General features: G+C 36.2%; 1 protein-coding gene across 1 annotated transcript in view; it reads right to left on the minus strand.

Annotated features, from left to right (window-relative positions):
* ttk (zinc finger and BTB domain-containing protein ttk) overlaps positions 1 to 13,944 on the minus strand; it is a 43,368-nt gene that overhangs the window by 1,683 nt on the left and 27,741 nt on the right. Inside the window, 3 exon segments of the mRNA XM_018449426.1 lie at position 1; positions 4 to 121; positions 357 to 628. The exon segment at position 1 is cut by the window's left edge and continues 148 nt beyond it. Of these exon segments, the coding sequence (XP_018304928.1) occupies position 1; positions 4 to 121; positions 357 to 628 (391 nt within the window).

Here is a 13,944-nt window from a genome sequence, read left to right on the forward strand (position 1 = left end):
CCACCTGAGTCGACACATGTAGCTTGTACTTGTGCCTGTACCAACGGGTTCGCGATGGAAGCACCTCACCGCACCACTTGCAGACTACGGAACCGTCGTTTTGAATGAGGTATTCCAGCAGCTTGGAAAATAACATTTATTGGTATTTTTTATCTCCTCACTTCTTTTCCATCCTTTCGCACTATACTGCGCTCAATTTGTCGGAATGTATCACATATAATATCGTGGATATATAATATCAAAGTTAATTGAAGTTAATTGTCTTATTCGTTATGAATTATTCGCCGTGCTAAAAATTCAGTAGAACGATTTTCCAAATCCGTGTCAAAGTCGAAGTCATATTAGAGACAACCAACCTGTTTCCTGACTTCCGGTTCGTTATCGCTTGCTTCCGATTTGGGTAACAGAAGATCGGTTTGATCCTCTTCTGTGCGATTCGTCAGGAAATGGACACCGCTGTCTTTCTCGGTCTTGATGAAGGTGCCCACACTGCCGATATCTTCTTTATCGTCGCCGCCGTGCGTCGCAGAGGACGAAGCCGATGAAGCCGGTGCGGCGGGCGATGACGGCGACGACGAGCTGCAGACTTCGAAGGTGATGTCGTTTGGTAGCTGCGACGGCAGCTGATCTGCCGATCGCACATGCAACGAGAAAAAAGGTAGATGGCTTAAGATCGAAATCATTACGGTCTCAATGAACGATTCCACGAAGAGCTGATCGCGTCAACAGATTGGAGAACATAAATTCTTTTCATTCATCTGCAAGACCTGCTCGAAGAAAAAATTTCGCCTTGATTAGTTAATCTCTTAGTCTAACTGTCATTCACTTATCGGCATCAAATTACTCTGACAATTTTTTAATATTTAGGATTAAATATTTAGATACGTAGAGGCTGCATAGCTTTAAAATATCAGTAAAATTAGCCAGTACCACACACACAAGTGTATTATATGGAATCTTTCCTTAAGAATTATTTTATTAAATAATAATCTTTTTCCTACTCTCTTAATTTTAAATAATCCTCATATTTAAATATTAAATTGAAATATATTTTTAAGTAAATAGAAACTGTGTGTGTGTGTGTGTGTGTGTGTGTGTGTGTGTGTGTGCGCGCGTGCGCGCGCGAGTGTGAATGAGTGATAAAGTTTGTCACAAACTTTAATGTACTAATCTTTTAAATTACTTACACAATCTACACCTTAAAAGACTTACAAGACATTCTTCTTGAATACAGAGATCCAAGAAAAATAAATATCACGATATTTGGGATGTCTCGTACATGAGGATGTAAAATCTGCGCGAGGAATTGTTTGCAGTGGAGGATGATAGAAGAGACAAACTCCGCTAGACTATTGCAATGTATATCACAAAAAGTTACAAAGAGAGAAACTACAATTAGATAAAAACAAATAAAAATAATAATAATCGCGTTATTAGATTGCGTTATCGTTCTTCTCGTCACCAGGCACCAGAGATATACGTAAAGGTACATCTAAGAGACGTACATAATCGTAGGACAGGCATGCGTCCGTGATATATACGACGATAATGTGCGAACGTGCAACTTGCATATTTATTATTGTTATTCAATGCGTACATATGTATACGCATAAAGCATGTACATATATACGTGTATGTATGCATTAAATGTATAACATATATATTATTTAAACGCGTCTTAGAGGGTGCTTTCGGATGTGCGATATAACGTAATATAAAGTAATAATATATTTTCATATATATATTGTATATATATAATATAATATATAATATATTTTCTTTTTCTTCATTCTCTCGCAACATATGTATCTGTATTTTTGTGCAAACACTACCCTCGAAATCCGCGCGATCTCCGTCTCCTCTATTGCTCTCTGACATATTAATTATATTGTACAAAACAATAATAATCTATGAAACTTTTCCGATAGATTATCTCGACACTCTATCAAATATATATTTAAAGACATATAAAATTGATTGAAAATTAACGAATTAATTTAATCAAATGGTATGCAAATTTATTATTTTTAAATTAATTTTTTAATGCTTTTTGGAATTTAAAGCTTCGATCAAACGATCGCAGGATTCATCGCAATCTGTTTCAAAATCTTTTCATGACTGCACATGATTTTTGTATAAATCTTGTCGGAGAAAATTCTGCGAATGCTGACAGAAAATTAATACAGATCTCGATCTCGAAAAAATATTGAAAAAGGCGCGATAATATAAATAACGCGTATTGCAATGTAAAAGTGCATATTATTTTTATTAATTCGTTTTATTATCGTTACTAAAAGATACGCTTTTCTCTCTTCGCCTTTTCCGGAGGCTGATTAGTTGCGATCGATCAATTATGATCGATTGCAAATTCTACTGAAGAGTAAAATTTGTACACAGCTCAAACGGTAAACATTCTTTTCCTCTTCTTTTGGAAAATTTTAGAAAAACGGAAGAAGCGCGATACAATTGGCGCTTAAACTCTCTCTTTTTCTTCATATATAATATATATATACCATTTAACGCTTAAATAAAATATCTGCATCGTGAATAGAATAATAATATAATAATATTAATAATAATATAATCGCATTTTGCTATATCTCACGTTTTGCTCCATTGAACGCGCCGCGTCTCCTTTAAAGCCTAAACGTATCTCGCGCGCTCTTCTAACTAATACCCGCTGTTACAGATAATAAAATTAGAAAATAAAATAATGAACGCGTTAATCCGGCCATGTGTCTAAAAAAAGAAGAATAGCAGACTGCGCTATAGTAACGTAGTAATATAGTAGTAATTGTACGTAACTAAACCATAAGAAGTAAATTCGCCGCTGCTTGCGACGCACCTTGGAAAGTGGAGAGGAAAGGTGACACGTTCTTAAAGACCTTGCAACAGAATGATTCGCAAGATTAAAAAATTTCTATCGCTCTTTATAATATAAATTTGTCAAATTTTAAAAAAAAATCTCAAAATTTTTTGTAATATTTTTTAAATTAATATCAATGATCTCATAATTTGCGGCTATAAAAATTATCATTTACATTTGGTATATTATCATACCAAAAAGAGCATTATAAGTAATGAGTAAATTAAAGTTCTGTATCCGAAGAAATCATTTATGGTACCACGATGTATGTCAAATCACTCTAATTATTACGCGGTCTGTGTAGATAAGAGTTATCATTCTGATAACTCGAGGCGAAGGTCTCTTGCTGAGGAAGAAGTTACAAATATACGTGCACATTCCCTCTCGTAAGATATATCTCTTTTTCTTTCTATACATATATTCTGTTAAATAACTATTTTCTTTCTCTCTCTCTCTCTCTCATTCGTTCTCACATGCATTTACATTTTATTTCTTTCTCATTTACACGCGTACACGGATAACGCCAATGCGGAAGACCAAAATACTGCTTTCGGTTCTCGGTACTCCCTCGAAAGCTCTTGCTCAACAGGATCAATTAATTGACAGGGACATACACATTTGTGCGTAGAAACTGTGCTTGTCTTCGTCTTCTTAAAAAATTAATTGACAGCCGGTCTTATCCTGTATTTTCTCACTCTTTCTCTCTCTGTCAACAACGTCCCGAACTGGAGACAAATCTCTTTATTTGGGTCTTTATCGAACGAAAGAACGCAGGGGGAAAGGAGAAACACAAGAGGCTCCAGTCGGTTCCGTTAGACACATACATACATTTATATGGTGTCCGTGTACATATACAATATAATATATAACGTCTTCTTTCTATGTGCGCGTGTGCATTTGCTTATATACTTAACAATAATAATAATATAGTTAGTGTAATAATTCATTTTTATATCCATGCTGGTCCAGAGCTAAAAGTTAATACTCCTTACCGAACAAGTAATAATAATAATAATAATAATAATAATAATAATAATAATAATAGCTGTAATATAATAACAGTGACAATAAAAATAATGTTGCGATTGTAATAGCAAGTGCGAGAATAATCGATAGCAGCAACTAGTTTTTTATTAATTTTTTAAAAATTATTAATAATCAATAATCAATCCTTCTATAATACATTTTCCTGGAAGAGATAAAAAACAAGAAGATATTCAGGGAAGAGGGAAAGAAACCTGTACGCCGTGCTAGCTATACAGGATACTTCACATATTCGTCATTTTTTTAAAGAATTTTCCCCTTCTCTCTTTCTCTCTCTTCTTTATCATTTTTATTATAAGGCCATATTAAATATATCCTGTAATAAATATACACTTTCTCATCTCTCCCCTTTTTTTTTGTTTTTTCCTCGCGTGTATTTCTAATTAAAATATTAATTCTGCTCGGTTCATGAAATAATAGTTTGCTTCTTCCTTTTCGTTTTTATCTTTATACACACTTCCTCCCTTTTTTCTATTTCCTTACAGATTGAAAATTCTATAGAGAAGTAGGAATGCATTATTTGGTCAAACTAAAAATTGGATCTTGTTCAAGATCGAATGTCAAATAATTTTCAAATTAAATTTCAAAATTTAGATCGGCAGATATGATTTTACATTTAAATTTCTGAGTGAATAGTTATAATTAAAAGAAACACGCTTAAATGTTGGAGTCTTAACAGCTAGAATTTAATGTAAAATTAAAAAGATAAATTATACGGACAAAAAAATATTTGACACGTTGAAATAGAAATTGTGCGCTTTCTAGCAACCGTTCGTGAAATATTAGAAATCGGTGTCAAAATTATTTTCGTCATTCTTCGATGAAAAGAATTTTTCTTCTAATCGCTAGGGACCCCGAACAGCCAAGATCTCAGAAACGGATATCTTTCAATTTCTTGAAACTACACAAATACCACAAGTGTTCTAACAAATGTTCTGAATATGTTCTCGCGTAAAAAACAGTTCTCGCTTTCAATTTGATGATTCGATATTGATTTCCGAGTTTTCGAAATACTTGATCCTAGGACCGCTTTTTCATGCTACTAGAGTTTACGATCTTGCCTCGTGGTGCACGCAGAAAGAATTTACCGGTATATCCTCGCAATAACGAGAATTCCTTTCTCATACTTTAAACAACAATTATATATTTTGTCAGAATCACGTATATAATTGTCAAATCATCACGTTGTTCATGCATCTCAATAAAATTTAATAAATAGAACGATTCGCAAAATATTCCCGCCATAATGCACATGCACCACGATTTCCTTTTCCACGTATCATACACGCTGACTTGATGAACAAACGAGGATTGAGCCCGTTATTGCACAGAGTTCAAAGATCATATAATACTAACGTACACAGGAAGCAAGGAAAGACTGCTCTTCTTTTTCTTCTCCTCATCTTTGTCTTCTTTATCATCACATATCATATCATCTCTCCTCCAGGCTTCCTTTGAGTTCGCTCTCGTTTGCTCGCTTCTTCTCTTTAGGGAACCTGTGTCTCTTCCTTTTTCAGGAAGCCTCCTCTCGCTTCGCGGAAAACACGGCGAAGCGGATCATTATCGATCATTACCGTCATCGCGGGGGTGAGATGGGCTACGCGATTGGTCCATGACCAAACTATCTTTCGGCGTGGGATGATATCTTACGTATGCTGGCAAACGCGATGATCGCTGCAGCAACGACAGGTGATTTTTCGGAATACACGGAACACATCGACTTTTTTCGACAGTATATTCCGCGAGATTTTCGTTTCAATTTCATTTCGTTTCGGATAACAGCTTACTTACTTGTTTGTCGATCACCAATTTGTCTGATTCTAATAATGAAAATAGAAACAATTTGCAGTATTAATCAGTTAATTAAAACCGCGTAAAATGTTTTATTTTCGAAAAGATGGAAGATAAAAAATATTCTAATATATAATTATACTTGTAATAATGTATATATAAATATACATTATAATTATTAGATGTACAAGTACGACTACGGATTTTTAATAGATGGCGATATAGTTATACTGCTGCATTATTTAAAGTTGGCAATACATGTACTTGAAAGGTGTATATGCAGCTTTAAAACGTAGTGCATTTGACTACGAAGTGTAAACTATTATTTTTATCGCATTGAAAATGTCAAATTTTGTACCGGAAAAACGCCATTTGCGGGAGGTTTTACTCTTCATTATTTTTTTTTAAAGGAAAGTGCAACTGAAAGTAATCGTTTACTTGTGAAAGTTTACAAAGAACATGCTCTATCGATCAGCATGTGTGAAAAATGGCATGTTTAAATGATTCAGAAGCAATGATTTTGATTTGGATGGTAAAGAGCATGGAAAGCCACCGAAAAAATTTAAAGATATACAATTGGAAGCATTACTTGACGAAGATACATGTCAAACGTTTGAAACTATCACTGGTGAACGGTACCGACTACAATTAATACGTTTGAACCGAACTATGAAGGAAAAACGACCGGAATGGGAGAACAGACAGATAAGATAATTTTACAGCACGACAACGCCAAACCACATGTTCATGAATCCGTAAGAATTATTTAAAAAGAATGAACTGGGAGATTCTACCTCACCCGCCGTATTCACCAGACATTGCTCCCTCAGATTACTATTTGTTCCGGTCCATGACATCGGCCCTTTCTGGAGAACGGTTCAGATCTTATGAAGAAATAAAAAATTGGCTTGATAATTGGATCGCTCCAAAACATTTAGACTTCTACCAGTGTGAAATCCGTTTATTGCCTGAAAGGTGGGCCAAGGTTGTGGCTTTCGATGGAGCATACTTTGAGTAAGAATTGAGCACTCTTAAAGTAAGAATGATTTATGTTATGTCAAATCAATGCGTTTTTTTTATAAAAAAAATCCGTAAAGCCATACTTGTACATAATAATACAAGCACAATCATAGTATTAATTTTCTTTCGTGATAAGGAAAAAAAATGTTTTTGCAAGTAACCTAATCGTTTTTGTTTCTAGATTTCACAATAAAATTGAAAACCGAAAAACCTTTATTCACCCGTCGTTACCCAACGCCGTTCAGGAGCGACTACCGCGCCTGAAGGTCGTCGCCCTGGCCGCCGCGGCCGTGGTCCTGGATATCGCGGTGGCACCGAGCCTCCTCGCGTGCCTTTGAACCGCCACCGGGCCGATCGGCAGCCCACCTCGCCCTCGCCCTGCCCGCTAAGGCCCGCCAGGCAGAAAGAAACTGAACGGCATGACGCAGTCCTTGGGCATGAAGCAATCGTGCACGGTCTTCATATGATTCTTCATCTTGTCTGGCCGCGAGAACTCTTTTGCGCATACTGGACAGGGGAATACCTTGCGCTGATGACCCTCGTGGTAGAGGAACGCGTGCCGCTGGAAGCTGTACTTATTTTTAAATGTCTTCTGAATGTCGAGCTTGGCGCACTCGGTGCATTGATAGACGCCTTCGCTGATGGAAGCGTAACGGAATAGATTTAAGCCGCGCACCGACATCTCCGTCAGCTGCTCGGCTGGGTCTTGGGATTGCGATGTGGCGCGACGTCGCATACGTCGCTTCGGGGCCTGACGGCCACTTGGCGGTGCCGACATTATGTTGGTGTTCGCACCACTGCCGGTGTTCCTGGAGGCCGGCGATGTCGAACTTCGCGTCAATGTGCCACCCGCGCTTGTCGTCGTCGGTGTGCCGCTTGCGTTCGTAGTTGCTGGCGCCGCGTTTGTTGTCGACGTCGACGACGACGTGTTCGCCCGTGCGTTCGACGGTGATGAGGACGACGACGAGTTCGGAGATGATACGTCCATTGATGTCGCGGCCGGCGATGCACCCGTGTTCAATCCGCGGGTTTTCTCCTTCCAGGTCTCGTTGCCATTATCCGTTTTGATCGACGAGAACTCTGTGGAAAGACGACGATTAGTAAATGTATCCCAGTTAAATTAATCGCATACTGAATTATTTAATGATGTAACTTTTACTGTGATTTATTATGAAATATCAATACAAATAATGCTATACTTCTTTCGAAAGTATCAATAATGTTTAATATAGATTTTTATAGTCTTTAATTTGTTTCAAGTTTTTTCTTACATTAATAAAATTTTTATATAATTTTTGTATTGTCTTGAATATCCAAATTACTTAAAAATATTATTCAATTTGTAATTATCAATACTTTCTCCGAATATATAGACATCAATATATTTATGAATAATGCACGAAATTTCTTTCGAAATATCGTTCAAAGACGATACTTCGTAAGATTTTGGTGCGTTACATGCGAAAGCTGTAAAATAAGACTAATAAATAAATTACATAACTTTAATATGATACATAATTAAAAAAATATGCACCGCATGCACATAAAGTGATCTAAATACGTATCGCTACTGATTATATGAATTGATCTACTACTAAAATGACTACATTTGAATGATGTCAATTTAAGATTAAATTGAATCATAAAATAGAAAATTGTACAGTGCTGTAATAAATGTAACTTAATAAAAATATATCGTTATAAATGAGGGATATAAAATGAGATAGAAATTGAATAAAATATCAACGAGATATTGATGTCGAAAAAATTAATCGAGTTAAAATTGTACCATTTTTTATGTGCGTGTATTTAGTGTAAGTGTATCTGATAATAATGCAATAATCTAATAAAATCAATTAGGAAAAATTCTCTACCATTAAATCATACAAATTAAAACGGGAAGAAAAAAAATTCGAGGAGAAAAAAAAGGAATAAATGAAACATCATATAATAATATAAACGTAACGTAAAATCATATACACATATACATATATATTTTTCTTATTTTCCACAATTTCTTTGCTCTTCCTTGAAGAGAAAAAGAAAATAAAACAACAATGCGCAACATGCAAAACAAAGGTTGTAAAAAATAATAATCGCTGGCCTCTCGTCGCGGTTGGCTTGCCGACCATCCTGAGTTCTCCAACACATGGAAGAGTCCTAAGAATCGCTCTGGAGAACATCGGGATCGAGTCGCTTCCTTAAGCAAGCCGCGACGAAGGGAACTTAATATCTAAGAATCGTCTCCTCGGCAGCCGCGATTCTGACGTCATGATTCTTTCTCAACAATGATGAAAACTTTTAGATAAAACAGTGACTATCTTGTAGAAATAATTCACTCGTAAAATCAATTTCTATTTTTCCTGTAATTATCGCAAGTGTCAATCTTTACTGCTCTACGCTGCGAAAATTTTTGCCGCTTCGCAGGAAGTAAAATACTCGATACTTTGCAATATACATCGAAAGATTGCTACAAATATTTTACAAGTGAAAAATAATTTCTAGGAGAAATATAATATTGTCATTCATAATCTGGCCGTCGAGAGATGAACGACGGCCGATGAGACGAATGCGCTGGAACGAAACTAAATAAAAGTAATTTTTGGCTAAGAATAACGGTGCTTCGTGACGAGTGCGGGGAGGTCTTTTGACATCCTGTGTCGACGTACAAATAAAATATGTATACATACAAATCGAGATGCACACGGTATCGAATTCCGGTGTGATACCAGCGAGAACGTTTGATGCACGTGAAACTCGCGTCCTGAACCGTCAAAGAAGTCGTGAGACAGTTGCGCTACGATTATGGCACTTTATCATATTAAGAAATGGGACTAACGTTATCTGGACCACGGCGAATATTACGCAAGATTAATCATTCCTCATTTTAATACATTATTAGTACAATTAACAAAATTTTACTCAATAAATCGTTAAAATTCTCACAGCAGCAAAGGGAAGCACTATCTTTTCTCAATTTAACAAAATAATTCACATATTAGTTCAATAATTAAGCATTCATAATTAATAATTCTATAAATTTCGAATAATCTCTGCGTCTAAATATTAATATAACTAAGAATACGAAATTTTTCTTTCGATATTCTGGCGGGTCGTGGTCTAGAAAACATGTTTTTTTTTTTTTGCTAGAGCAAGACCGGCGGCTTCACGTGCATGTTATCGTATAACACAATAATAACGCAAAAGTGGAACTGAGAAAGAAAAGGAAAAAAGACGAAAAAAAAAAACAACAATTACTACTACATACGATCACTACGTTTGTTAGTGGTATTGGTAGTTACCTTTCCTCTCGAATCAACGGGATTAGAAAGAAAAAATGCGAAACCGTCGCCGTCTTGTAGACGAAACGCGAAAACGTTGGCCGCAAATATTTCCGCTTCCTCTTCTCTCTTTTTGAACACATATTTTGTCACACTTAATTCCCATCGATCTTTGCGTTCGTAATAACGATTGCAAATTCGCTTGACAAAGATGTTTTCACACTCCCTTTCTCTCTCTCACATTCTCTCTCTCTCTCTCTCTCTCTCTCTCTCTCTCTCTCTCTCTCCTTTTATTATGATTTACCATGATATACGTTACTTGATAATTAGGTACGACTGACTTTATCGAGATACGCGATACTTTCCCTTTCGCAGAAGTTTTATCGTTTTCTCAGCGGCAAGTTCCATTACTCACGGATCTCGAAAAGTCGCCAGGTAAACAGAATGTCCCGAAAGATTTTTACAAAAATTTAACCGAATCAATTTGATCGATTAAATTTATAGATTTTTGCAATTCGTATACACTCGATGAATTTAAGTATTTTAGATTTAAAAACTGATGTAATATTTTAGACATTCCGGACTCTGCTCGGACATCAGAAACTAAGTGTCTACTACGATCTATTACGAATCAATTCTTTCGAGACACCGTGTATAACAGGTTATTCGGTGGATAACGGATTATTTCGGCGAGACATTTAAGAATCCTCCGATTTACAATCTATTGAACACCGTTCTTTTTATTATTGATAGTCATAGTCGAACAATCAGTGCATATAAAATATACTAAGTCTACCCAGCGTCAGAAAAGACTCGTCAGCTCTAGAAAAATTTCCTATAAAATTTTCGCCCTCCCCTCTTTCTCCTTATTTTTTTTTCTCTTATTAAATTCTCGCCCTCTCGGAAAGCGAAACTCTCTCTTATATTTGGCACTGAGAATGCGATCGTCGATCCGTCCCTTCGACGAAGGGAGAGGGATGCGCGCGCGATAACAATTTATTTATTTTTTCGCCTCTCACACTACAATCTTCACATCTCGCTTTTCCATTTCTTTATTTTTTTTTTTTGTTTAACATTGTCGTTATTTTATGTCGCTTAAGAAAGGCACCAAACCGGGGACTACTCGCGCGTTTAAAACATCGGATCCCGCATGAAGAGCACATGTTAAATCAATGTATTTGCGTTGCGCGTTTTTGCATTTAATTACAAAAATGTCGGAGGTCGAACGATCCCTTTTGCTTTCGTAATTGTTGATCCTCGCGATCGTTGATCTGCCCCCCTCTCTTACATTCGTTTCGTTTTTTTTATTTTTACGTTTACCCTCGTTTTCTGACGCATCGTCTCGAAACTGCAACGACGTTATATATAATAGGTATTATCAACTAGCGCTAAAATATATTCGATATAACTTTTGTTTATATATATAATATATATAATAATGATAATAATAATAATAATAATCGCAATAATATATGTATGTATATATATAATATATATGTACTATTTGTTTGACTCTCTTTCTCTCTCTCTCTCTTTGTCTCTTTCTCACACGCTTTCATTCTTGTTCTCTGTATACGTGTACATCCGTGGGTAATTTAATTGCGATAATAAACTATGATTCTTTTCTTTAATATATATAGATGTGTATGTATATATATATTTTTTAATTTAATATATATATTATATTAAAATCTATTCGATAGTACAGTCTGCTTTTTAAGCCTCGTAAATTAATCTTTCTCTCTTTCTCTGACTCTCTATTTCTTCCTTTCTTTCTTTCTTTCTTTCGCGATGATGGGTTTATTCTTGCAATGATGCGTGTCGCGCGAGAAATCTACAAGAATAATCAATATATATTGACTGGTGGTCCCTCCCTTTCGCGAGGGGACGAACGCAAAACGAGACGAGAAAAATCTCGACGCGACACCCCTGCAAGAGTTTATTCGCATAAATATAATATATATATATATATATTTATAATATATATACTCTATATCGTAATTTTTTCACGACTCCTTCACTCATTTCTTACTCATCTTCCACGTCTCTCTCCAACAAGATCCATTAATTAAACACGTTCTAAGTAAACATGTTCGAAACCCATCGGCGAGACTATCGCACCCGCGATGAGAGCGTGAGAATGTTACGGTTGTAAGAAAAGCGCATCAATCGATGGTCTTGCACTCCTTTTGAGATGCAGATAACAGGCAGTTGCAGACGCACAAGAGCTCATTTCATGATTTCTGCGTATAGCGCGCGCGATAGAAATTCCTTTTGCACACGATAAAATTTTACACAATTTAATAAATTATATATAAACGAACGTTATACACAGAACTGTCTTCGTAGCTTATCTATTACAAGTAGTACGATTCCCGTATAATTTATGCATACAAATTCCGAGGAAAAGACGGAATTTTGGCAATAAAACGAGCGATGTAGCACACGTCGCAGAAACAGCGGCCATCCTCACACGAATAACAATTCCTCGCAACGCGACACCTCACCCTTGACTTATGAACACTTTTTACAATTTGAACACTAATTTTGTACGAATATATAGGGACCTGACGTCACATATCTCTCTTTTTTTTTGTACCCTGGTCTCTCGCAAAAAGTCTCTCCTCTTTTCCCATCTTCTTCTCGATTGTCCCCTACAATTGGCAACGATTGAAAGCGCTTTTTAACGACCTTAACTCTAAAAAGTTCAACAACATCGAGAAGGCAACGAACGTGAGCGAATTTCTCCTCTCTTTTAACGTCTTTAAATTTGCACAACGAGTCTCAAGATCAGTCGCTACATCTTCATCGTGCTTTCCTAACAGCGATTTATCCTGATCACGAGCCTTCAGATGCCGGCGAGGAATTCGAAGCGATCTCGAGAATCGGCCGTTCTGCGATTATCATCGCGTGCTATCATCGCGTGACGCGGAATGCTCTCTGTAACTGCTCTGATTGCTACAAAAGGATGTGATAACGTTTGCAACGAATGCGCGATGCTCACTTACCTACGTATCGTGAGAATAAAATTTTGTCACGGTAAAAAAAAAGATAAAAAGTAAAAAACAATTGTGATGATTCTTAAAAGTTTCGAAAATCTACAGAGACTATCAGTACTTACTCTAAAATTCGTAAGTCGATTAACTTGTATATAATTTTGTAAAGACATATACAGAATGTTTCTAAAGTCTTTCTAAACATTTTAGGAACATCTTGCGGATCGAAGGAGCGTCAAGCGAAACTTCAGCGATGATAAAAGATATTTTATATAATTGCTATAATAAGCTACCACGTATATATGTGTAAATTTATAATCCTTTGGTATATATAGATTTTCTAAAATGCGCGAAAAAGAAAATTACAAAATATGAGAACGATAAAATCACGCCGATATAGCGATCTCCAATTCTCACATCCTTTTTCGCATTTCTCACGCAGACATCGACTAGGGTGAATCAAAGCTATTATTGTACAAATTGATAAAATCGCAATCCTCATAAACCACACACCGAAGAGAGGTCTGCAGATCTCGTTCCAAAAAGATAATAGAAAACAACAAACGGCAATAACAACGATAAATCCGATCTGTTAAAATCAACTTTACTCGAAAATTGCAACGTCCCAGAAAAAAAACTTTTCGAAAAATTGTCGATCACGATCTGCAGGCATTTTCTCTCTCCGGTGATCCTTTCCCTCTTCGCGTCTTTCCCTCTTCACCCTTTAATTAATTGAGTTAGTCTTAGCCTCTCAGTGATTATCAAATGTGAGTGTATTTAATTATTATTTGCTTGCCTCTCCTCCTATAAAATCGATATAAGCTGTCTAGCCGCTGCCTCTTTGCACTTTTTGTTTTCCCATTTTTCGTGAAAATCTATCCAATTCCCCTGAATCCTTCGCATACACACACATTGGACGGGCTTGTGACAACCCATCGTGGAACCA

This window comes from Mycetomoellerius zeteki, unplaced genomic scaffold, assembly GCF_001594055.1.
Source record: "Mycetomoellerius zeteki isolate Tzet28-1 unplaced genomic scaffold, Tzet1.0 scaffold106, whole genome shotgun sequence".
Taxonomy (NCBI): Eukaryota; Metazoa; Arthropoda; class Insecta; order Hymenoptera; family Formicidae; genus Mycetomoellerius; species Mycetomoellerius zeteki.